The sequence below is a fragment of the Diceros bicornis genome, chromosome 7, assembly GCF_020826845.1.
Source record: "Diceros bicornis minor isolate mBicDic1 chromosome 7, mDicBic1.mat.cur, whole genome shotgun sequence".
Taxonomy (NCBI): domain Eukaryota; kingdom Metazoa; phylum Chordata; class Mammalia; order Perissodactyla; family Rhinocerotidae; genus Diceros; species Diceros bicornis.
The window spans coordinates 39,250,320-39,277,026 of NC_080746.1; the positions used below are offsets into that span (position 1 = coordinate 39,250,320).

General features: G+C 40.8%; 1 protein-coding gene across 1 annotated transcript in view; it reads right to left on the minus strand.

The window, feature by feature from the left end:
- Nucleotides 1-2,586: 2,586 nt before the first annotated feature.
- Nucleotides 2,587-26,707, minus strand: part of PIWIL4 (piwi like RNA-mediated gene silencing 4) — a 37,181-nt gene continuing 13,060 nt past the window's right edge. The window contains exons 7-20 of the mRNA XM_058545388.1: nt 26,060-26,257; nt 24,518-24,629; nt 22,172-22,295; nt 20,970-21,087; nt 18,540-18,651; nt 15,656-15,840; nt 13,506-13,578; nt 10,696-10,896; nt 9,611-9,714; nt 7,363-7,433; nt 5,818-5,971; nt 4,038-4,163; nt 3,782-3,929; nt 2,587-3,077 (exon numbers count right to left, since the gene is read on the minus strand). Coding sequence (XP_058401371.1) covers nt 2,961-3,077; nt 3,782-3,929; nt 4,038-4,163; nt 5,818-5,971; nt 7,363-7,433; nt 9,611-9,714; nt 10,696-10,896; nt 13,506-13,578; nt 15,656-15,840; nt 18,540-18,651; nt 20,970-21,087; nt 22,172-22,295; nt 24,518-24,629; nt 26,060-26,257 — 1,843 coding nt within the window. The 3' untranslated portion in view covers nt 2,587-2,960. The remainder of the gene's footprint in view (nt 3,078-3,781; nt 3,930-4,037; nt 4,164-5,817; nt 5,972-7,362; nt 7,434-9,610; nt 9,715-10,695; nt 10,897-13,505; nt 13,579-15,655; nt 15,841-18,539; nt 18,652-20,969; nt 21,088-22,171; nt 22,296-24,517; nt 24,630-26,059; nt 26,258-26,707) is intronic.

A 26,707-nucleotide genomic window follows, 5' to 3' on the forward strand; every position in this document is an offset into this window, starting at 1 on the left:
TTCCAAGGTTTAGCACCATTGGTCTACTCCAATCTCCTCTCACACTACAGATTGGATAAGTGATTCTCAGAGAGGGGAGGTTATCGCATCCCACAGCTAAAAATGTTGGAACCAGAGCTCAGATGATTTTCCTAATCCCATGGTGCCCTCTGAGAGCTTACTTGAGGCTGACTATTCTTCCACCATCTGTCACACCACAGGGCAAAGGAGAAGGGCTCTGCTCATACGAAAGTCCTTTTGTGCCCCCTGGTGGGTTAAAACGGTAAGGAGCCATTACCTTGGGCATACTTAATAGGTCAAAGGGTAAGGAGCTCTACAGACCTATCTATGTATATTGCCTAATCCAAATGCCGCATGGAGATTTATACAGACTGGCTGTTAGGTGTTGGCGCTTTATAGCATCCTTGTACTTGGAAGGAAGAAAACACCACCACCAACACAAAAACACAACCACTCTGGAATGGCACAGTGCCTTACTCCAAAGACTTGCGATACAGTGCCAACGCTAAACCCTATAATGCACTCCCTCATGTGGGAACTCAGGGAGAAATTTTTTAAATCTTATAGTACCTTTTACTAAGGCAGTACATTCTTGTGATTCACCTCACAGGTTTTGGAGTTAAACACACCCAAGGACAAATTCTAGTTCCATAATTTATTAATTTTATAAACTGGTGAGCTACATGGCATCTTTACTCCTCAGTTTTATCATCTGTAAAATGGTCATTATAGTGCCTAATTCATACAGTTGTTGTGAAGATTAAATGTGTACGCAAAGTCCTTGGCACTGTGCCTGGAATGTATTAACCCCTCTCTACCCTCTTGCCCCACAAATGGTTTTCATTACTATTACTAGAATGGACCCACGTTGGGTGCATTTTTGACACGCCTGGAAAGAACTCTCAAATAGGAAAAGAATGTGTTCAGCAGCATCTCATATGATCTCTGCATTGGCGTCTGCTTCTCCTCACCCCTCAGAGTGAACCTTCAGCTCTCCACAAGCCCCTTCGCTACAGCCTTCCACTGAATCTTTCCTCTGCAAGAGGAATTTGGAACTCGGATCTTTCTTTCATCAAAATACTTTTTGCATGTAGCCATATTCTCATTCTTGGGGCACTCTCACGTGAAAAGGATGAGATGAGGGGAAACCAGCAAAGGAAACTAGGATGAGTGATCAATGCAGTAGGAGAGAAACCAGGAGAGTGTGTTATCCTAGAGGCCACACAGAGTGTCTCACAATGGAGGAAATGATCAAGTGGATCAAACGCTGTGATACGCTAGGTAAGAAGAAGACCGAGAACTGACAAATTCAGCAAAGTGGAAGTTATTGCGACCTTGACTAAAGCAATTTTGACATAGTGGTTGTGATGAAATTCTGACGGAGTAAGAAATTGGATATATCAAGCACAGACTACTCTTTTGAGAAGTTTTTCTGTAAAGAGGAGCAAAGAAATGGGGTGGTAGCTGGAGGGGGAAATTGTTTTTTTTTAAGATGGGAGCAATAATAGCATATTTATAATGCTGATGGGAATGATTCAGCGTGAAGGGAAAACTGATGATGCAGAAGGGAGAGGGGAGAATTGCTAGAGCAGCATGCTTCATGGGTCAGGGGGAATGGGATTTAGTACACAGGTGGAAAGCCTTCCACAGGAGTATAGATAGGGTTCATTTATGACACTGTAGGGGAGGAAGAAATATTCCTCTACTCTTCTAGGTTCTTATGGCTGATCTAAGAACTAAATTGATGTGAGACAGAATAACAGGAGAAAATCAAACAAACTTAATAAGATGTATACATGAGAGAATCCCAGAAAAACTGAGTAACTCACCAAAATGGCTGAAACTATCACCTTAAATACCATCTTCAGCTAAAGACAAAGGAGGATGTTGAGGGTAGTGGTTTTGAAATTCAAAGAGGAGGAAGGTAATTCACATCGAGATAGAAAAGCAAATGTTTGGTAAACAAATGTTTGCCACTACTTGCAAAGACAACGGAGACAGGGAGAGGACTCTGATCAAATGGGCTTTGCTAGGTTCCTCGCTGCCTACCACCCTAGTTCATGTTATACTATAGTTAACTGCAGTATTAGCTCCTTCCTGGAACAGGCCTTCTATCTTAAATTCTTTTAGGCAGTTGGGGGAAGGTCAAAGTTTCTTCCTGAGTCTTTTGTTCTTAAAAACAATCAAGCCAAAGAGACATATTTTGGGGTAGCAAATTCTGCTCCCCCAGGGAGGGGGGACTATACACACAGATGCCCTTAGGTGGGTAGAGGGAATGGGAGCCTGTGCAAGTGCTCTTCTGATGGAATCTGTTTTCTCAGTGCAGTAGGAAGCAAGGTCATCAAAGAGAGTAGTTGCTATTAAGTGAAATAAAGTAACGTCAAGATAGCAAGTGATATATTCGGTTTTAGAAATATAATTCAAAAAGTGATGGTGACGTGGTCTAGTGGTTGAGTCTGCTGAAAACACTTAAATGAGATTCACACGTAACTTCAAGTGAAATTCAAATAACAATAAACACATATGCAATGCTCTGAATTTTATTTTCTAACAACTATTTAAACCACTCTACAAAATGCTCTATAACATTATTTAAGAAAACTTCCATAAAATTTAGGGTGGGAATTAGACCCCCTTTACCTACCATCAAAACATCACGCAAACACTTATTTTCTTAGCGGATATTTAGCTTTGTGGAATTACTTACAAGTGATGGTACATGTTAATTCCATATACCACAATGTGAATTCACTCCAAGCATATAACTCTTTAAAATAAAACAACATAGATTTCTTTTGAATCATTTCAGATTAAGTTGTTTGGGATTTTTTTCCCCCAGAAGTTAAAACTAAGCTTGATCTCCTTTCCCCAGTCACAGCGGGGAGCTCACGGCAGATTTGTACAAAGTATACCAACTACTCCTCGGACTCCTCCTGTAGGGATGCCAATGGTTCACGTCATCACAGGTAGAAGAGAGAATTGGCTAATTCCAAACTTGGTTCTTTATGAATGCTTTGGGCCACCAGAAAGGTCAGCTTGTGTGCATACTGACATGGCGCTGGGATACTGATTAAGCCCTGAGGAGGGAGAAGGATTGACAGTAATTAAGAGGACAACTTGTTCTTCAAAACGATTTTTCTTTCCCGAGTTTTTTCATCTATTAGTTACACAGACAATAGAATGTGTTTGTGAGTAAACGATACACTCAACCAACAAAGAGCAACCTTGCTCACTGGGAACTTACACTCACTGGGCAAGATGCGGTGGAGGGGCAGTCTGGTGGCTTGGTGCTGGGAGCTGGGAGCCATCATACTCAGGGCTAACCTAAGTTTCCTACGACTTGCTGTTCCGAGGGGCTCAGAGCAAATCTTGGCCTGAGACTTTGAGAGCAGCTCTTAGCCTCATGTACAGGAAAACAGAACAGAGCCATGCCTGTTCCTTTCCCACCAGACATAAATCTGAGTTGGCTTTGACTTCCTCATCTGTAACATGGAAACAACAATACCCTGATTTCCTCTTAGGCTTGCATACGATAATGTATATAATAAAGTCCTTTGGAAATTATGAATACTAATCTGTTACAATAGTTTATTTCGTTTCTATGACAGACAGAGTTTCTCCCACTGTGGACTCAAGGAGTCATTCATTCATTCATCCATTCCTCCCTTGTCAAAAGTCAGGCATTGTGGTAGGAGTAGAGATATGAAGGAAAACTGTGTGACAATTCCTGAGTAGGAACTTTGAGTATTAGGACTCACATAAGTAAACAGCTGTCACTCACCGGCCAGTTATAGTACAAGTGGCACAGTTTGAATGTAAGTCTCTGCATGTGGTCAGGTTTCAATCTGTTGTCATCGTAGATGACATTATAGTAGGTGGGATTAACAGTTCCCTGACACGCCACCTGGCTGATCAAGTAAAAGTCATACCTGAGGGAAAAAACAGAATGAATGTGGAAAAGAAGGCAAACATAAGGCCAAACCTGAACAACACACAGTGAATGCTTTGCTAAAAATTTATTTTCTAAGAGCACTTGCCATTCAGAACGAGTTGCTTCTGAATCCACCACGGTGCCAAGTGGTGGGTTCTGTAAGGTCTGGTTCATTTCCATAAAGAATCGCAGCATGCACTTCTTCCTGACCACAACCACTGATAGTTTGGAGCTAGGAACCAGAAAGGCAAAAAATAAGATGGAGAGGAGTAAAACCAAGCCATGCAGCTTTCCATTTATCTTTTTAGGTAATTTTTAAATGGAATAAATAAATTCACTCATTAGAAAAACATTACAAAAGCAAAGAAAATAATAATTACCCCCAACCTCTCCTTCCCCAGAGATACAATTTTTTAAATTAGGGTTTGTCCTCATTTGTTGCAAAAGTGCAGTGTGTCCAGTCTTTTGGCTAGTTTACATCATTTAAAGCAGACGGGGAGAAATGTTTAATAGGGCAATGAACTTCAATTAGCACTTGCCGAATTATCCATGGAGACAAGATTATTTTTCCCATTAGCAATAGTCCCCCATTTTCACCTTCACTCCTCCTCTCAATTTCTGAAAAGCAAAGGAGAACCACAAGTTCCTTTACTCCTCAAATCATCACTCCTGAATCCTGCAAAACCCACACCTGGGAGGATGGACGGACAGACCAAATATACATTTGGGCCAAATGCCGAAGAACCAGATGATAAAGTCAGTAATCAGTCAGGCCAAGGCCAAATCCAAATATTGGCCATCATGGAAGGAGCTTCTGGGATGCAAGGGTCACTGTATTTTATTTATTTTAAGCATTTTAATTATTTAAAAAATATGCTGATGTTTTTAATTTTGAAACTTTCAAAAGTTGATATTATAGTGCGAGAGAAAACTAACTCCTTAGCACTGTCAGCTGCTAAATTTACTCCCGCTATCCCTAAATTGCAGACTTGCGATTCTGAATAGACACGGTCACCTGCCATCAGTGGCGGAGGGAGCTATTTTGGCTGACAGTTTGGAGCCGCTGAAGGTGATACTGCCCCCAAGCTATTCTGCTCTCTGCCTTCTCTAACAGTCACTGATGAGGTCAAGACTCTGCTCCTTTGCGGCTGGGCTCGCGGCTGCAACACTTCTGTTGCCGGTGGAGATGAGGGTGTAACCCTACAGAGCAAGCGCTGTGCAGCTTGGAATAAGATGCTTTCCAAATATTTTACGATGCCAATTTGAGATGATCATCCTCCCCCATTTTCCAGTTATAATATTTTTCTTGCACTTGCCACTTGACATAATCACTGAGGAAAATGTCGTACTGAAACGTTGAACCGAGAAATGCGACAATGGAGCAAGATGCTTGGTGTTCAAGATGGTCTGAGCCCCACACGCAGCTCAGCTCTCACAGCACTCGCACCTTTCCGCACCTGCCGCAGACCTTCGTTGCCCAGCAGTGCCTGCTCTTTAGAGGCTTCAGCCCTGTGTGTCACTTCAGCCCTTCAATGTGAAACCACAGCTTGTTTCTTGCCCTGGCATGTTAATATGCGTGAAGCGTCCTCACCTGCCAGCAGCCCTGCAGGCTTCCTGCTGAATCTCAGTGTCAGCTGCTCAGGAGGTACCTGCCTTCCTCCAGATGCCCCACCCAGGGCCCCCAAAGCTCACACCACCCAGGCTACCACCCGACTACCCTCCAATCTAGGGGAAACCATCCATCCAGCTACAGCCGCATGACGCAGAAACGGAGCGAAACTTAACTGCATGAAAAAAAAGATTTGCTGGCACATAGTAATTTTAATAGTTATGATGAATGTGCTCTACGTAATTGGGAGCGTGGGGAAATAACAATAATTTCATACCTGGTATTTGAACATGCTTCTGTCACGCTGCTCAGCAGCTGTGGAACTTCATACTCAATAAGTGTTTTTAGCTGACCATCCCCTACACCATCACGGTACACAATTATCCGTGCTGGCAAACCATGGTTGTGTTTGTACCATCTGTTGAGTGCTCCTGCAGAATTTGGTGTTAGTAAGAAGAAAATGACTTGTCCAGCGCCAACAAAGAATAAAATTCCCATATATTTCAATGTTTAAATAAGTTTGCTATTTCAAACCACTGTAAAATAGGGTAATACCTAATTTGGGTTGTATTTGCAATAATACAAAAATGGATGACTTTAGGGAACATTCCTGCATCGCTGCTATTTGAGGAATCATTACGGTTTCTATGGCATAATATATTCTTAAACTCAGCATATCTTTTTAGTAAAATTTTAATATTTAAGCAATAAATTAAAATTTAAGTCATGCAATAGACAAATTCCCAAAACCAAAGTAACACTAATTTAGTTTCTTCAAGTCTTTAAATCCTCTCAATATAGACTAGATAATCTTATGTCATTTTCTTCTCTAATGAGCATAAATATGAAAACATAAGGAAAGAACCTGGCTGTTCCTCTGAAAGCATCTCTTCACATGGACACTCAATTAGACTCCAACTCACACTGATAATATGAACTCTGAAAGCATTTCTACCCACTCTAACTAGAAACTGCCGAAAGAGCAGAGCCTAGACAGTAACTCCTACCCAAGAGACACTTTTCATAACCACTAAGAAAAAATGACTAGGTTTTGAAGTGAGGGGAAAGTAATTTGATATAATAATTTTTTTCATGTGTATATTGCACAATTGTTTTAGAAGAGTTTGTTGTCCAGGAAATTTATTTTAGTTCAACAGAAGATGATCATATATGTAAGTCCATTACCAACACATATCACCAAATTCACTTTTTTGGAAAAAAATATTTACAACCCCCCAAAGTTTATAGATGGGAAAACGCAGATGAGGAGAGGGAATGAGTTGCACAATTTGCACTGCTAAAGACTGGCAAAGCCAGATTTGGGCCAGGGCTGGTGAGGAGGCGGGAACCCCAGACACCTCTTTCCACTGCATCCTGCTGTGAAGAGGGCACCCTTCCTCACCTGCTGTCTTTCCCATCTTCTCCTACTATGCCACACTTGATCTGCCAGCATCCCTATCCCAATCCCAAAGGCTTCACTCCTATTTCTAGACCTAACACTGCTCTGTCACAATCCTTGTAGGAATCCTCCAGAGTGGGTTTCTTTTGGCCTTCAAGCTGCTTGCCAGAGCCACCAGCCACTACAAACGCTCCTTCCTCTTGGCTTTCTGTTTATCACACACAGATGACAAATGTAAATCCTATAGAATCTGACTGTTAGCCTGAATCAGAGCACAGCCTTGGGGATCTTCAACTGGGTGACAGTGGACCCAGGCAGGCTTGAGGGGTCTGCTTCCACCCATTTGGTCTGCTATAGGCATGTGGACTTTGGGTCTGAAGGAACAGTTCTTGAAGCCCACCCCCATTGCTATATTTTTAGTACCGGTCATGAAAACTTTTAAGCAATCTGCAACATCAGTTGTTGTTCTCTGAAGGATACAGCGGGAAAACCACCTAAAGTAAGAAAAGAGGAAAAGTAAAGTTCAACTTCAAAATTTCTACTATAAACATGCATTAGTATTAAACTAGTAGAAAACAACCTGTGTCCATCAATGGATGCATGGATAAAGAAGATGTGGTATATATACACTATGGAGTATTATTCAGCCATAAAAAAGACTGAAATCTTGCCATTTGCAAAAACACGGATGGACCTTGAGGGCATTATGCTAAGTGAAATTAGTCAGACAGAGAAATACAAATACCAATGATCTCACTAATATGTGGAATTAAAAAAAATGCTCAGAGATACAGAGAACAGATTGCTGGTTGCCAAAGGTGGGGGTTGGAGGGTGGGTGAAATTGGTGAAGGGGGCCAAAAGGTACAAACTTTCAGTTATAAAATAAATGGTGACTATAGTTAGTAATACTGTGTTGCATATTTTAAGGTTGCTAAGAGAATAGTTCTTAAAAGTTCTCATTACAAAAAAAAGGTTTTTTAATTGTGTATGGTGACAGATGTTAACCAGACTTACTGTGGGGATCATTTCACAATATATACAAACATTGAATCACGACATTGTACATTTGAAACTAATATAGTGTTATATGTTAATTATACCTCAATTTAAAAAAATAAATTGACACTATGAGTAAAAATCAATGCTCATAATTTTGTATATGCTATATGATCACAATTATATTAAAAATCTCCCTTCCCCAAATGAAATTTATTGATAAGAGAAGCTAAAGCATAATGCTGGCCTCAGACATATTATCTGGGTTCAAATCCTGGCTGCCATACACATCAGCTCTGTGACTTTGCTATGTGAACCGAAGCCTCTGTTTCCTCATCTGCACCAAGGAAATATACAAGCTGGTAAGGTGGTTACCACCTCATAGGGTTGTTGTAAAAATTAAATTAGACAATATATACAAAGTACTTAGCCCCATATTTGGCACATAATAAGCAAGAATAAATAGAGGCCACTATGTTATTACTATAAAGGAATTGATTAGTTTAGCAGATCTACTTCAAAATATTCAAAGATTTCTCAAGCATAAACTTCCACTTCTATAGGTGAGCCTTTCGGACTTGAAATCTTAGCATGATTAATTTACTTAGATTTCAGAAGCAAGTTCTCTGGCTAAAGTCATTAATTAAATAAAAGCATTTGGAAAATGAAGATCATGACTTGGTGTTAAGTATGTGTGAACATTATTACAGTTCTCTAAATATATGCAACAGTAATGACACAATTAGGAGTGCTGCTAACAAGCTGGAAGTCCTTTATCTGCTTGATTAACGAAGTGACACACATAACAAGGATCTCACACACCCTGCAATGAAGTCGGCGGCATGCTGCTACTTTTCCTATTTCCCCCAATCACAAATATATACCCGACCACAAATTTAATGGAGTAAATCAAATACTTAAATCTAGGAAGAAAACATGTTGCAACCAGCTCCTACAGCCTCAAAACACATTGTTTAGTTACAAATATTGAAACAATTCTAAGAACTACAATTTAATAAGTACTATAAGTCGATGTTTAATGCGTTATCCCTAATCCTGCTTATGTTCTTCATAGCTGTGTGAACAACCACCACATCAAATATCTGCAAGTAATAATAATAACAATGACAATGACAAGCGGGTATTGAGCATTTACTATGAGTGGTGATGTTCTAAGCACTTTATCTTACATAATTCCTATAGATGCCCTATGAAATAGGCATCATTGTCATTCCCATTTTACAGATGACTACAATGAGGCAAGGTTAAGTAACCAGACCTCAGACACAGAGTAAGTAAGTGGCAGATCAGGATACAACTCTAGGCAATCTGATTCCAAAGCTCGACTGCTTGACCTAATGCAGGTCAAGTTCCTAGTGCCCAATACAGTGCAGATGTTCAGAAAATAAATGCACAAAAATTTCCACGTGTCCATCATTTTGGGAATATGACTGGCATACAAGCAATAGCTTGTCCCAAAGTATGCATAAAAATAGTTCTTAATGAAGCTACATATTACTCCAATATTACCAATCACATTTTTATAAGTATAATTATGACCATAAGTGTTCATATTTTAAATGAGTGAAGATTACAAGCTATTTCTTGCCGTATGGTCTTTAGTTAAACCACAAATAATAATTAAAGAATACGTTAGGGTAATTTTTAAAGTACCTGGTGATTCTGGGGTTCATACTGGCCACAAATCCAACCACCGTCATTCCCTTGTTGAATGCGTCCTTACAGACATCAATGCCGACCACCATCAGGGACTTTAACTGTAAAATTAAATTTTTCATGATATAATGGGATGAGGTATCATTTCCCCAAACAATGATTTAATATAAGGTTTTTAAAAAATGGTCTCCAGTTATTAAATTATTTAAGCTAAGTTACGTGCTGGGGAGATCAAGGACCAGGTGAGGCAGATTATTAAACCAGAAACCAGAGACTTGAGGTGGAAGGAAGAACATGGTACACACTTTGCTTAAGAGACTCACTGTAGTCCAAAATAGCCATCATCCTTTGTGTGGGCGGGCAAGGGCCAGCAGTGGCTCAAGAAATTCTGGGAATGTAGTCCATTTAACCCTTGCCTCTGGGCTGAAGGAATCTGAAGAGGAATTCCCTTCCCATTCTTCAGATGGCTAAGGAATCCTCACTTGGCTATGCTCCTCCAGGAAGGGGCAGCTGGGGGTAACTGTGCACATTCTGGTGATGGAAATGTCAGGGAATGGGCAACATTCCCTCATTTCTCATCCCCTCACTTCATCTCACAGTGGCCATAGTTCAGGAAAGAGAAGAGGGTGTACTCAGTTCCCCCAACAGTTTGGAGGTTCAGATCAAAGGCTCTGCCAGTTCCCCAAGCTCTGGGGAGGCGCCATCCAAGGTGCAACGCTACTCTGAGAGTTAGCACCTGCTGAAGCAGGTGAACGTAGAGGCCACGGAACACAGATTTTCAATAGCAGCTGGAAGGCTCCAAATTAAGTCCCTCCAAGTCCATGCCAACCTCGATTCTCTTTCATGACACAGTCTGTTATCAGCTTAACCGCAGCTCCTTGAGAACAGGAGCCACGCCTCACCTTCTCCTGGGTATCTTCACGGTGGCTTGTGTAATCCCGGAACCCAGAGCAGAGGCTCACCAAACAAACAGAGCAAATACTTCTGGTGTCATGGGAAAATATCTCCTACTTCGATTTAATTTTAAAATTAACTAATATATTGATTGATCACTAAAAGGAAAAGAGAGACAGATTCCTCACAGGGATCTCGACAGCCCACAGCTCGCCTCCGAGTTTACAGGTCATCTGCATGGCAATCTTAGCGGCGACACTCATCAGCATGCCCTGTTTATTCAAGGTCCGGGCAAGCACACACTGGCTTGCGACTGGGCAATCTGAGCTCAAATATTTTTTAATGGAATCATAATAGCTCTTCTGATAAGAAGGCAGAATACACATTACCTAAAAGCAAAAAAAAAGAGCAGAAAAGAAAATCAATTTACTTACACTTAGAAGTAGCTTTAAAAAAAAAAATGAATACATGGATTCTGCAACATCTCTTGCCCTTCAATTCCCAAGGAGCAAATATTAACATGCCTATAGTTCTCTTAAATGGCCTTTAAACCACTGACAATTAATCAATGCCATTTGAAATGCCGTCTCATCAGCCATCCACTCCGCAAAGTCCCACCCCAAACCTACCCATCTCCCTTGGCTTTTCCTTCCTTCTTGTTTCTCTGCTGATTTGATTCTGTGAGTCTCCTCAAATTCCCTTCTAGCCTCGCTTTCTCCAGCTCCCTCTCCTTCTTTTCCTGTCGCTCTCCAGCGCTCATCCCCACTGCCCACTCGCCCAGCTTCACCCACAAGTAAGAATTGGCTTAAACTGTGGTCTTTTTCCCATTAGGTACTAGACAACCAAAATAAAAGAAACGAACAGCAGCAAATGTTTTGTTTACTGGGACTTGAGAGTAGGGATATGGGGGGAAGGAAAGTAAGGAGAAAGAAGCTTCAGCTCCCTGGTTTTTTATTTCCACCCATTTCTGTCACTGGCCCTACTTCTTATCAGGTGTTTCCCTCACAGAAGGACTTCTCCTGGCCTACCTCCATCTTCTTCCCATATTTTATTCCGTACCTTCAAAAACTTGCAAATTATAGAAGAGATAGGCACTGTCATGATTAGCAGAAGAAAATAAAGTGATTTTTTTTTTTTTTTACCTGTACAAGTGTTTAAAACCATAATGTCAAGGGCTAAAATTTTTTACACATAATTATATAAAGCAGGAGAAAATATTTTCAAGTGGTCGGCAAAATTCTCTTAGGGGACTTCCTTCCTTCCATCCTACGAGTTTGGGGCCAAGCGAGGTAGGTGGCAGAACAAGGGAGCAGCCCAACAGGGACCAGGGCAAAAGAAGGCGGGAGCCAAGTGAGATTGGTTACACACCAAGGGATGGAGAAGTAAGCAAACATGTGGAGAATAAGAGGAGCCCTGTTCCTCACTATCAGAGAAAGCAGGAACAAATGAGAAAAGGGGGAACACTTTCCACAGTGTTGGATGGGAACTGGAGGTATGTTTGAACATGTTTTCTATATACATTGATACATATAGTAATAAAATAGATGGAAGTGTGCGTGTATGTGTATGATAGATAGATACATAGATACATGTACATATTTCCCACCTTTGCCCATTGAGAAAATCTAGGGGCAGTGATACCCTAGTATCAAATAAGCACACTCAGTGCCCAGATCTAGGTTTCTAAATACTATTCTCTACTAAAAGGAATCAAGGCTCATTGGAGAAATATCTGATTCCAATGCTGAGAGAGGGAGGGAATGATAAAGCAAATATAAAATATTAACAATTGGGGAATCTGGGTTGAGAGTATATGGGAGTTCTTTGTACTATTCTTGCAAACTTTCTGTAAGTTTGATTTTTTTTTAGGTAAAAAATAAATGCTCTCGGGTAAGAATTCTTTTTGTTTACTATGTAACATCCTTATGGACCATGTTTTGTGTCTGAGCTAAACAAAGAGCTAAACTGCTTTGCAGGGGGGTTGAACAGGAATGTTGGGAGGTGGGATGAGTGAGCTAGGGAGGGGAGATGAGGAGATGGGGCAGGAAAGCACTGCAATACAGTGGGAGGTGAGGCCTGGGAGAAGAGTAAACACTTCCAAAAATTAGGAATGGTGGGGAGCTTTTAAGAACAGGGTAGTCAATTTTAACTTGTCTGGAATGTTGGGATGTGATGTAATCATGCCTTGGTTCCAAACCCACTGCAACGTCAGCTACACACCACACACACCACACACACACACACACACACACACACAGAAGACACTTTGGGAAACCACAATCGCGGATGTCCCACAGGGTGATGCAATGCAGGAGGAAAGGGCACTGGTGAAAGATGAGACACACAGAGGACGGCAAGAATTCAGAGGAAGCAGGAACATGGGGCCATTGGCGACATGGAAAAACCTAAACTCTCCAAGAATCCCCTGAAACACTGGGGAGAACATGGGGTACCCCAACATTTATGGGGTAAGGTGGGAATCAATTTATCTCAAATCTTAAGTAAAAGATGACCCCCAACAAGTTGGAAATATACAGGCATCCAAGAAGCTGATATAGGGCTAACAACAAGCATTTAAAAATTAATATTAGGGGCTGGCCCTGTGGCTTAGCGGTTAAGTGCGCGCGCTCCGCTGCTGGCGGCCCCGGTTCGGATCCCGGGCGCGCACCGGCGCTACCACTTCTCTGGCCATGCTGAGGCCGCGTCCCACATACAGCAACTAGAAGGATGTGCAGCTATGACATATAACTATCTACTGGGGCTTTGGGGGAGAAAATAAATAAATAAATAAAATTAAAAAAAAATTAATATTAGAAATCTGAAAGGGAGATAAAATATCGATTAAAATCCTAAGATTAATACTTCAGTGCTTGGGGAAATGCACAGCGATTTGCAAACATATCATGGGAGAATATGTTCCAATTCCTTCTTTCAATTTTTTCTTTTTCAAGAAAAAATAAAAATTATACATGAAACACAAAGATTATCCTATACTTACCAACTGAACATCAGGATCGACATGTTTCTGTATAGCACTAAGGAACGCAGCTGGATTTTCCTGTACTTTTATGCTACATAAAAGATTAATTTTGAAGATATATAATTCCCTTCTTAGTAGCACATATCATCAAGAATTAAAATAATACAAATGGATTTTTATAACAGACTAGGAATTTGAGAAAAAATCATTAGAAAAAAGTGAAAACCTTTTGAAGCCTAAAATTGTTTCTCCCACTACAAGATACACAAGAAACATTTAACAATCATTTTTATGAGCTTAAAAAATAGTTTGGTGAAAAATGACATTTTCTCAATTGCATGGAATCCCTACAATTAATAATTCTGTTGTTCAAAACGGGGGTGAAAGTGAAGTTTTGAAATCACAAGTCTCAATATCAAGTGTCTGAAACAGGGTTCTAGTTAAACTGGGATTAAGATTTCCCCAATACTGAATCTCCAAGGGAACTTAAAAATAAATGTTTCAAAAATCATCAGGTTAATGAGACCTAGACATTCAGCTAATCTGCATGATTCAGACTAAAAGATTTTTTTTCCTTAGTGGCAGCTTGTTTGGAGCCTGGAATATTTAGCTTTAATCAATCGATCAGTCAGGAAGTACTTATCAGTTATCTGTTCTGTGCTTACACTATGTTAGGGGCCAGAGGCTACCGAAATAATTCCCACACAGAGGAATTTCCAGATCTAGTTTCTTTATGTAGAATCAGTCTCTCATACCTGTATATGATTCTATTGTCCCAATGCCCTGTGGCCTTTTAAAACTTGCCCAGCAGGTGGCAGGACCACTGTCTCCTGCTTGCTGATTTTAACCGAGCTTCAGGAATGGCCTGCAGGTCTGTTAAAACAACTAAATGTTTCTGACTTTTCCAGTTCAATCGCTTGCACACAGATTCAACCGCTATCTTACTGTCCATTCCTTCTAAACTCATCAGGCAAATGTTTCAGATGGGAGAAACTATGCATATAAATCTAACAGATAAATAGATACATCATGGGAAAGAAAAAGGATGGAATGAAATATGGGCTTTCAAATAAAACACGCCAAGAACAGAACGTGAGCACGGGCTTGTTTGTGGAATTCGTGTAAGAAAGAGCCTGTTACGCCAGCCCAGGGTCTGCTGACTGTGGCTTCTTTCATTAATCTTTTCCTGCTTTGTTAGCTCATGGGTTAAGAGAAATTAGAGCAGGTGTAACTCAAACCAGGCGATTTGTTAAGATTTGATAAGAGGAGAATTCTAAACTACAGTGTAAAATGAGACTTTGCGAATATCTATGGTTTTCAACAATGCTTGCACTGCCAATGTAATTAATTAGTAACCATTTGTTTAAAGAATAACTTCCCACCCTGCCAATTAGGATATTTGCACCTCCACTATAACAAAGAAAAAGAAGTTTTTATTGCTCTTACCAAGCATATGAAGCTCAATAAAATGAGGCATGACTAACTTTATGACTTTTCTAAAGCAAAACAATATCCAGTTTTGAGTGTGATTGTGTGATATATGTACGGATCCCTTACTGAACTGGAAGCAATGTATTTATCTTTCTCATCCCCAGCAACTGGCATAGTATCTAGCATATAGTAGATGTTCAATAAATATATGCAAAGACTAAATAAATGACCTTGGTTTTATCAAAAAACTACCTAAATGACTAATCTTATGCTAAGTAACAGAATCAGAAAAGCTTATTTCAGATCTATTTTTACATTAAATTTCAAAGCATAAAATTTATCAAATAAGTCAGGAAATGCACCTTTTATTTTTTTAATATCCTGTTTTTTGTTAAGTTTCATAAATAACTGATAGAAAAGAACTAAGGAAAAAAAGTTAGGACTACAATAGATGGATTTACCAAGGGTTTATACTCCAACTAGTACTGAGAAGATTTTGAAGTGATGAGACTACTGCTTAAAAAACTGTGAAAAAAGTTTTATAAAGACCAACAACATTTTAACTGAATGAAAATTTAATCATTACAAAATCTACTTGTAACTATTTTCTTGGCACATTAGGAATATTTACAGAGATAAAGAAGCTTTTATAGCTACATCAGCCATTATTTCCTATCTTCTAACCAAACCAAATTAATATATGAAAAAGGCTAGGATGATTTTCAGTATATTCTTACATTTTGGGGTAGTCCACGTTAAATCCCATGGAACTTCCAACTCTTCTCAAGCAGGTCAGAAAGTTCTCGGTCACATTTTCAGCTATCTTACTACAAATGACCAACCATTTATTCAAAGACTGTGCACTTAACATCTTGCAAGTTCGCATATCCTTGAACCAATCAGCAGCAGACGCAGGTTGACACTGAGAAAATAATGATCACAAAAGGATTGAATGCATTTATTCAGAGAGCAATTAAATAAAGACAGTGTGGAGATGGTCCATGTTTGTCATAACAGAACTATCTAGTACAGTGTGCTAGTCACAGACTTAAAACACTGATACAAGCAGGGCATATCTGAACAGAATACAAGTGCTTCCTGGAGTGGAGGCATCTGAGCACCATCCCAGGGCAGCCAGATCCGTGGGCAAGTCCCTTTACTCATGGGCCTCCGCTGTGGGCAAAGAAAGGTGTCTGGTTCAAAGATCTCTAGGTTCCCTTCCAGCTCTAAGAATCTCTGACCTTTATTATGAATGGCTCAGGCGAGTGGGCTGTCCCATTTGGTCTCTTTACTTTAGGCATCTAGATATCTCAAACAGAAAATGTTGATTATTGATACTCTAGGTCACCACACTAAAACTAACAAACCCTACAGGACACTTAATAATATACATTACGTCAGGAGTGGCTACATCTAGGAGCAAAGATGAGGCCAGGACACAAATTCCTTCCTCACTTTTGGAAGGTTCCCCAGGCGACCAGGAAAAACAAGCTCCCTGCACTGAAGAGGGGAGACTTTAGACTGGTCACCAGCCCTCTGCTTAGATCCATGGACTGGAATCCAACGGAAATATCCTTGGTGTGGCAAGCTGAGAGCAGCCACTGCTCGAATTAAAAAGGACCGCACTGTAATCTAATCTTGCTACTCCAAGTGCTGTCTTGTAGCAGCATGATTGTTTCCTGAGAGCTTGTTAGAAATGCAGAGTCCCATCCCAGACCCACTGAATCAGAAGCTGCATGCTAACAAGTTCCCAAGTGATTCATCTGTACATTCATGTTTAAGAAGCACCACAATCCCCTTGTTTTACAGACTCCGAAGCTGTGGCTGAGAGAGGTCATGGAGCCAGTTGGTGGCAGCGACAAGTTTAGAATGTTGGTCTTCTTGACATGTAATCAGGGCACTTTCCACCAAGCACTCTGACTTCCAACCACCAGCCACCCTCACAGCGCCTTGCCATCAGGTGGCCAGGTGGGATCTCAGCTCCACGAGGTGACCTTAGCCTGAGAATGATGGGGAAGGGCTAGCCCTCCATAGATGGTATTCTGGAGCCAAGGTTCATTCTTTTCTATTACAGCCAATATGGGGAGAACCACAGCCCTCACCTACACTCCTACCGGCTGTCATCTGATGGGCTAGCGGGAGACCCAGGACAAATGCCCAAGGCCCACTCTGAGGCCTGTGAACCTTTAGTTTACTCAGTTCTTAGAACCCAATTTCAGAAAAGCAGTATTTGCCAAGAAGCCCATGACACAGCAGCCACCACCACCTCTAGGGGGCCGGTTTTCCATATTAGTGCCTCTTCTCCTATGAAGACCTGTTTCCATGTCACAAAAAACTCTGATAAATGTGACTTTACTTATAGACGTAATGAAACAGATCATTTCAAATATCATTAAGTCCCACTTCATATGTGGAACTGAAACTGAGCTTCTCTGTATTGACTCCTGACCAAGATCCTAATGGGGGCCTACATTCTAGTACTTTACAAAGTGTTTTATTTTCAAAAGTAGTTTTTTCTCAGCTTCTCCAATAAGGGTTTTGGTAATTTGGATGGATTATCAAAAGAAATGAGGAAAAAAATCCCTATTCTGCCAACATGAAACATTCGTTGCTCGATTATATTAGTTTAGACATGTCAGTTTATTCTATCAAATAAAGACAAGAAGAGAGCCTTTAAAAATGACATGAGGGGCCAGCCCTGTGGTGTAGTGGTTAAGTTCCTGCGCTCTGCTTTGGTGGCCTGGGGTTCGAAGGTTCGGATCCGGGGCGCCGAGCGACACACCGCTTGTCAAGCCATGCTGTGGCAGCGTCCCATATAAAGTAGAGGAAGATGGGCATGGATGTTAGCCCAGGGCCAATCTTCCTTAGCAAAAAGAGGAAGACTGGCAATGGATGTTAGCTCAGGGCTGATCTTCCTCACAAAAATAAATAAATAAATAAAAATGACATGAAATGTAACTGGCTTTAAAAATGGACAAAACAGAAGGGAAAAGGAGAAAAATAATGCAAAGTTTTCGCATACAATAGGTTTGTTTCTTCAGTTGAAGCCCAAAAGAGGTAATGATATATCTCTTCAGGTTTCAGAATGCCTCTTTTCCTGAGTGCTACGGCTGGGATGGGTTATATGCAAATTTTTTCATGTTTATGCCAGTTCAGCTGCATTTTACTTTGGAATATTAACTCTGGAAGAACTGACACAGCAACTAAAAACCCAACTCTGGTATCAGGAAATACAGTCTATTGCAAGTAACCTTCACCAGTTAATAGAATTTTCTCTGGTACTACAGTTTTTTTTTTTTTTTAAGTGACGTAAGAGAGGCACAACACCCAATAATAGGTGGGCATGTTTTCATTGCAATGGTTTGAAATACCATCTTCTAACGCATCTTTAAAGGACAACACACTGCGCTAACCTGAATCGTGTTTGCTGGGTGCTGCTAAGCCTGCACAAGTGCACACGGATCGGAGGGAACCTCAAGGCTGCAGACTAAGGGAGGGCGGGGACATGGCCATGGAGAAGCCAAATGAAGACTGCAAGCCCACTAGTCACCTTGGCAAATGATCAAACTTACGCATATTCAAGTAAATACTTTTAAATGAAACTAAAATCACAGCACTTACTACTTGGTCTTGCACTAATATTTTTTCTGACGGCACAACCCGGCCAGTCAAAGACATCTGGCATCCAAAACGCAGTCCCCAGGTCTCCAGCTCAAAACGAGCATCCTTGTTTCTGTTGATAGATTTGAATTTTAAATCATTCAAGTGCTTATTTTCTAAATAATTTTAATCATTAGAGATGGAATTCTAAGTTCCTGAATTATTCAGGGGCTGATTTTCTTTAGGCTTTCTGATTTCTATTTCTACTATCACTTTTTTTTTCCCTGCTGAAAAGCATTATGGGACAACTGCACTCATTTGGACCATGCCAGGTGGGAAAAGGCTTCCAGCGTGGCACGTCAGTCGGTTAGCAAAATGGGCCTTTAAGCCGGACAGATCTGGATTTAACTCCTAGCACTAACATATAATATGTGACCTTGGACAAACTCTTAAATCTTTTAAAGCCTTGGGTTTCCTTATTGGCAAAAGGTAGGGATAATAAAACCAGCTGCTTCATAGGGTTGATATAAAGATTAAATATGACAATACACGGAAAGGACTGCCACACTGCCCGGCACATGCTACGTGCTAAATAAATGTGAAATATTATTCCTGATAATAAACTTGTTCATAAAGAGATATTTTGGAGTCTCTGGATGTAGAGATGTCTTCTGGGAATATTTGAATTTGCTGGCTTGGGAGTGGATGAGGGTGATAAAGGAAGGGAACATAAGGACTTAGGCTTCAGAAGGATAGGGCGGTAGGAAGACTATGAGCAGAATATTAGTATTAGCAATAATAACAGTACTTTATATTTGTATAGTACTTTAAGTTTATAAATTACTAAACTTTAATCATAGTTTATGTATTATCTCATTGGATTATGATACATGATAATCTCCATCAAGCTGTAAGCTCCTTTCAGGGAGCAACCTCACTGACTTTGTCTCCTGGTCTCTATTACAGTAGCCGGCACATGGTAAGCGAGACGCTCACAAAGGAGACTGATGAGATTCTTGTTTTTGTTTGCCCATTAAAGCTTCCATTCTCTCTTTAGGGAAGCTTAAGTCTCTTTACCTCTGTCTTTCCATAACAGCTCATTATTTCCATCTATTAATGTTATGTCTGGTCTGGTCACATTAAATACTTTGAATTATTTCGCTTCAGATACCATCTGCCCAAGACGAGATGGATGAGGCAAACACTGGACAGGAAACTGGGCTGGAGCAAATGGGACTACTGACAGGTGGCAGGTAGAAACGTCAGGAAGACGTAGCCACAGCTTGGTATAACAGGAGAGAACCAGGAGGCTTTTCTCAAGTAAGCATGTCTGGGGAATGTCCAGAATAAGTGACATAAAGTGTAGCCATAAAATGGAAAACTATGAAACCACTAGCACAATACTAGAGGTGCAAACTTATCATATGGAAATGATCAAGAAAAAGCAAGTTACAAAACATGATATACAGCACTATGTCATTTTCCTAAAAAGAACATGATCATACACATTTGAGAATATCTGAAAGAAGACACACCATTCAGTTATGATTCATTCATTTCTTAAACAAATATTTACTGAGTAGATACACACACACGTCTTTGTTTTTGCTTATGTAAATTTTCAAATTCCTTCATGAGCTGGTATTACTTCAAAAAAAAACACTTTTGTAAAGGAAAAAAGATCATTCTACAACAGTATTGTTCAGTAAAAATATAAAGCAAGCCACATATATCATTTTAAATTTTCTAGTAGCTGCATTAAAAATAGCATAAAGTAACAAAGTTATTTTTAAAATATATATTATTTAACCCAATATATCCAAAATATGATCATTTCAAGATGTGGCACTAGCCACACTTCAAGTGCCCCCTAGTCACATGAGGCTACAGTACTGGACAGCGAAGTTCTAGGCAGTGAGAAGGGAGAAGCTCATCACAGGTTACAGCAAACTGTTATCAACGAGGGCAGGGATGCAGTCTGAGAATCAGATGAGCCGAACCAAAGCGTACAAAGGTATTCCTAAGTTTAAAGAACACATAGTGGGGCTTCCTAATGATCAGTGTGCTGAGGCCACTATATTAAGATCTGAACGTTCCTGACCCTGAATACTGGGGGCCTGGACTGGCTGATTTTTTTAATGACATCCCTTTTATTCATTCAAAATTTTATCCAGAACTTCAACGTTTTAAATGGATGAGAGCAGAGCCGTCTAGTTGAAGTGAGGTGGTAATTCTGCCAGTGTGGCCTCCAACCACCTCCCTTCGACCTATAGTCCTGAGGCATCTTGGATGAACCTCTGGCTCTGGACAACCCAATTCAAAGGTGCCATGTTCTGAGTCAATAGAGATGAGACATTTTCATCAAGGAATGAAGCGTTTTACAGATTATCCAATTCTATAAACTAGGCCTTAGGCAGGGTACACTCTGGTCCCAGCAAGGCATCTCAGTACCTCTGGATGTCGTCAGCAAGCCTGGCTAGGCGCTGCTGCCTTTCCAGAGGACTGAGACGCATTCCTTCAGCCACAGCCTTCATCAGTTGGAAATCAGAGGTTGCCTTGTCAGTCAGTCCTATTAAATGTAAACGAAAACCAAGTGAAAAAGTGAACCGTATGCAATGGATCCCCAGCCCAACTCAGGTGCAGTGTAAGCTTTTCACTTAAACTGAACTGGATTTAGCATCTGGACAGCACTGTCTAACAGACATGCAAGCCATACATGTCATTTAAAATTTTCTAGTAGCCATGTTAAAAAAAGCCAAAAAGAAACAGAAGAAATTACATAAATAGTATTTATTTATATTTAACTCAATATACACAAAATATTATCATTTTAACATATAATTAATTTAAAAATTTATTAGTAAGTTATTTTCCCTTTTTCCATATGTATTAAGTCTTAGAAATCCAGACTGTATTTTACACTTACAGCATATCTCCATTCAGTCCCTCAGTCGCGCTAGTCACATTTCAAGTGCTCAATAAATGCATGTGGCTAGGGCTACCATATGGGACTGCACAGACCTGGAATATCAGAATACTACTAAGAATGAACATCCCTCCCTTCAAGGATTATATGCTTATTAATTTTTCTAATTGCAAAATAAATATATACACATCATAACTGATTCGAGCAATAGAGAAAAAAGTAAAAAGTAGAAAGTCTTCCCTCCTTAGTCCCACTGTTAATCAAATGAACATGATTAAAAGTACTGGATACAGTTACTCAGATTCTACTGTATAGTGAGACTACCTTCTGGAAGCTCATGCAAAAAGAAAATAAGGATCGTTTTGGCACCACTCAAACAATATACCTGAAGAAAATCAAAGTTATATCGCTCCCTATACTGGTGAAGTTCAAAAAATGGCGAAGAGCAGCTTGGTTTTAGGAAAGTTTCTGGGGGCCTATATTACATCAACATAACAAATAGAATATACGAGATAAAGGAAATAGATAACTGACTGTGCCAAGCAATTTCCAAAGGGCACTGCATCCTCCCACTTTCTCTACTATCAAATAAATTACTTAACAGGCCCATCCCCCATGGGTTAAATCAACGCTCTGGCGCTCAGCTAACTTAAGGAGGCTCTGCCCACTGCTAAGTATCAGGAGCCCATGACCAGGAGCCTGAGAGAGTATAAAACATAAACATTACCTGTAAGAAAGCAGAGCTCGGGTATCAGGTGGGCCATCCGAACCTCAGCGTTATCATTGCTCCTGCTTTTCAACAGACTAACAAGCACTGGCTGATTTAGGTCAGATAAAGTAATATTGTATTGCTACAGAATGCAAGATTAATGAAGGAAAAGTTAATATGGAAACACTGTAAAATGAGCACATCCTTGCTTATAAGCACCAAGTAATCCCAAAATGAATATACAAGCAAATCTTTTCAACGAAGGAAAAAAAAAATCCCATGGTTACCTACTCATTTCTACTTCCTTCCCAGGCTCTATATTTTATATCTGAGGGCCAGTTTTATGATTTTAATTATCTTTTATAATGCAAAACCATTTAAAAAAAATCATTTCCCTGCTCTCTTCTGGGTTTCATCCAGAGTCAGACTAGCCTCCAGCTGGCTCCATAATTAGTGCAATGACCCCACTGGAGCCAACTCAATGCCAGCATTTCCACTACTGATGGCTGAGGCAGACTCGTTCAGTGCTTACATTGCACCGTGAAGGCAGATAGATGACTCCCCTTTACAGACGACACTCCAGGTTTCATGATTTGTCCAAGGTCACACAGCTAGTGCCAGGACTGTCTTACCCAGAGCTTATGTTCCAACCACATTTCTGGGCAGCATTTCAGAAAGGTCTCTCTGGTGGCAGTAAGGATGACAGATCCTTTATGGCCTCCACAAGGAGGCCATAAATCCCGGAGGAAATCCCCAGGACAGGAACCCGTGGGTGGTTCTCCATTAATGCAGTGAATAGGGCTGGAGAGGGGGATGAGTTCCAGGGAGAATTCAAGGATAACGGAGGTGGAACTCATCTTGAACGAGGAAGTGAGGGTGAAGAGGAGGAAGGAAGCAAAATGATTTCCTGAGAGGCAGAATTTCCAAGGAGAAACGGGAGTGGGAAAGACAATGAATGCAGTATGAATTAGGTTAGTTTGACAGGGCTGCAGGATATTCATGCAAATGTTGTCTGAAAATGGAGATGAGCGTGTAATTTAGGAATGAGGGCAAAGCAAAAATATTATATTTGAATGATCTCAAAATTTGCAGGAAGATCCTATACGAGGGAACCATGATGAATAACAGCGTTTAACATTTGGGGGAAAGGATGGGAGAAAACGTCAAAGGAGGCTGAGAAAAAACAACCTGAAATGTAGTGGCAAACCACCAGAGACACAGAAGACAGCAGTTCAGCCACATGGGAGTGGTCACTATGTCAAATGCCACTGAAAGCCCCTTAGGATGAGATCAGTAGCTGGATTTGACCTTTAGACAGCTGTCTCCACAGGAGCAGATCAGGATATCAGACTGCTGAGGCTTCAGGAAGGAAAAATTGAAGAGGTCCTTGGAGCCAGTGTAGATGACCTTCTAAAGAAATGAGCTACTAAGGAGAAAAAGGAAATAGTTTTTCTTGAAGGTGTGGAAAGGTCAAGGAAGGCTTTTTGCTGCTGTTTGTTTTTGTTTTTTAAAACATCCGTGAGATTTCGGAGACCTGAATGTGATTGTACATTAAAGAGAAGGAGGCTCTGAAAGTAACTGAAGACGGAAGGTGGGGTCAGGGGTAATGGTGATAACTGTGAATCAAGCTCCCAGAGGCAGCAGCAGATTCCATCAATAAATGTTTGAGTATCTACTATGTACAAGCTCTGTGCTAGCCCTGGGTATCCAGAAATAAAGAGCTCAAATTTCAGGAAGGGTGTCAGACCATTTGTGTCCTGCCAGTGATAATCTGATGTAGCTAAGCGCAGGGAGGGGAGCCCTGGGGAGAGCATCATGGGGCTCCCCTAAGGGTTGAGGTGAGTTTTGAAGGGTGTTTAGTGATTGGCTGGCTGTGAAGGGTGTCCAGGAGGAGGAAGCAACATGCAAGAAAATGCAGAGGGGAGTAACTGACTCAATGAACCACAAACAGTGAGCAGAAGGTACAAAGTAAACAGAAGTGGTAAGAAATCAGGCTCAAGAGGCAAGGAAGGGCCAGATCATAAAAGGTCTTGGAAACTCTGCCCAGGAGCTTAGATCTGGCTCCTAATCCTAAGGCAACGGGGAGCCATGGAAATATTTTAAGCAGGTAAGTGATATTATCAGATAGGCTTTTAAGGAAGCTCACTCAGACTACAGGAAGAAGGACAACAGGAAAAAGGGATGAGAGTCTGAGCCAAGCTAGAGACAGTGGGGATGGAGGGGAAGGGACGAGGCAGAGCATGATGTCAGAGGAGGCAGACTCCGTCTGACAATTTGGGGGACTTGTTGGACTTGGAAAGGAATGGGGGAGATTTCTCTGAGTTAAGGGGAAGGGAGATGAGGATGAAGGAAAAAAAGTCCTACCTGCTTGTAGTAATCCACATAGGTGATCTCTGCCCCATCCCGCTTCTGAAAGGTGTGCGTGGGCTTCACTGACCAGTCGATGTCATCGATGCGATAGGTTTTGTTATTGTATCTGGTAAATGCAAGAAATCTTTAATTTTTTTGTCCAAATCATACAAGATAAGTGACTATTTCACTACACTTTTAATTCAAAGTATTAGACTCCAGAATTTCAGAAGTTATGAAAGACAGTAACCAAGAATAGTCACTTTTTAAAAAATGATCAGCTCTTATCTGAGAAGAGCACTAATTAACTCTTCAGTAAACAGGAAGACCCCAGTATTCCAATAAAACCAGTGGGAAAGTCATTAGATCACAATCTGTTTTTCTCATGGACACACTAACTTTAGGTAAATCATTCTTAAATGTTCAAGGGCCAAACCAATTGTTCAAAACTTTCCCATCAGCTTCTGGCGTCACACAGATGTTTTGAGGTCCCAGACAGTTTTTCTGATAAAAAGCACAAAAGAAGGCTGATCAACCATGCAATTCTGGTATCCTGCTTCATCTTCCATTTAGGGCTGGCCCTCAGCAAAACTGCAAAGCAGCTCAGCTAAGATCACTCTAAGCTCATTATCCCCTTCAGCACTGTGTGGCCTGGGATATCATCTCACGCTGCCCCAGCCTGGGGCCAGAAACCTCCTCATCGGGTTTCTCCAGGGCTCGTGGTTCCCTGCAAGGTGACTTGGAAATAGCCTTGATCATGACAGGAGGATAAGAGAGCGGCCTTCTCATTCCAAGTCGTGTGGAATTCAACCAGTCCCACCTCTCTGCTATATAACTCAGAAAAGCAACTTTCAGTGGAAATTCCAAGCCAGACTAGGAGAAGGCTAGCAGGTCCTCTAAAAGAAGTATCCGTGGACTAGCAGTCCTATATGGTAAGTTTTTAGTACTCTGGAAGTCACCTAATCTGCCCATGTTTAATGCAGTTCAACGTGCATTGAGGGCAAATCATACATAGACAATCCTAGAGGCTTGACAGGTCTCAGCCTTTAAAGACCTTATAATCTTACAGAGAAGGTGAGAAATGGCCTAATGTTCTGTCCTATAATGTTATTTAAAAAAACAGCTGTTAAGAGGTGGCTATAAGCAACGTGCTATGTGAGCAGCACAGGGGAGTGAACCGAATAATTCCAACTGGGTGGACACGTGGAGGCTTCAGAAAAGCAGTAACATTTGAGCTGGGCTTGGCGGAAATAGAAATTTAAAAGGCAGAATTAGGGGTAGGGAATCCAGGCAGAGGCACCGAAGTAGCAAAGGGCAGACTCTTGGGGCTGGGGGTACAGCAAGAGATAATGCAGGACCACATCTAATTGTGGACAGTCCAGAATGCCACTCGGGGAAGTCTGAACTCTAGACAATTGAGAAGGGCCGGGTCTTCTGACAGGTGAGTGAACTGATCAGATGTGTGCTCAGGCCAATACCCCGGTGCTGATTCCTGTTCCCAAGTACGATAAATTATTCATTCTCTGGAGAAAAGTTCATTTAAATGCGGACTCTTACCTTGTAAGGACAATGAGCCCAATCAGCTGTTTTTCACACGTCTGGGTAAAGCAGGACATGCCAGTTCTCAGGCAGAGACCAGTCATGAATTCCAAAACAGTCTCATGCCGGAGGACTTTATAACTCACATCAGCACTAAATAGGAGCCTGCTTTCAAAGTGTGATATAGAAATGGCAAACCCAGGCCAAAGGGACAACCTTAAAAAAACAAATAAATATTTAGAAATAAATAAAAATTTAAAAATAAATATTTTAAATGTTATATCAGAAAAACAATATACATTTTTAAATGATGGTTCTACATTCCAAGTCTCTAGATTTTTACGAAATAATTTTTTCTTTAGTCTGATTTCTTCCAGTTGCTGACTAAAAACTTTAGCTACTTCCAGCTGTCTTTAAACATATATTTAAGATAAAATATATTCTCTGTAGAGCAGGATTTCTCAGTCTTGGCACTACCAACATTGTGGACTGGATAATTCTTTGTGAAGGGCTGTTCTGTACATTGTACGATGCTTAGCAGCATCCCTGGCCTCTACCCACTGGATGCCAGTAGCAGCCCCCCAGCTGTGACAACCAAAAATGTCTACAGACATTGCCAAATGTTCCCTGGGGGGCAAAACTGCCCTTGGTTGAGAACCACAGCTA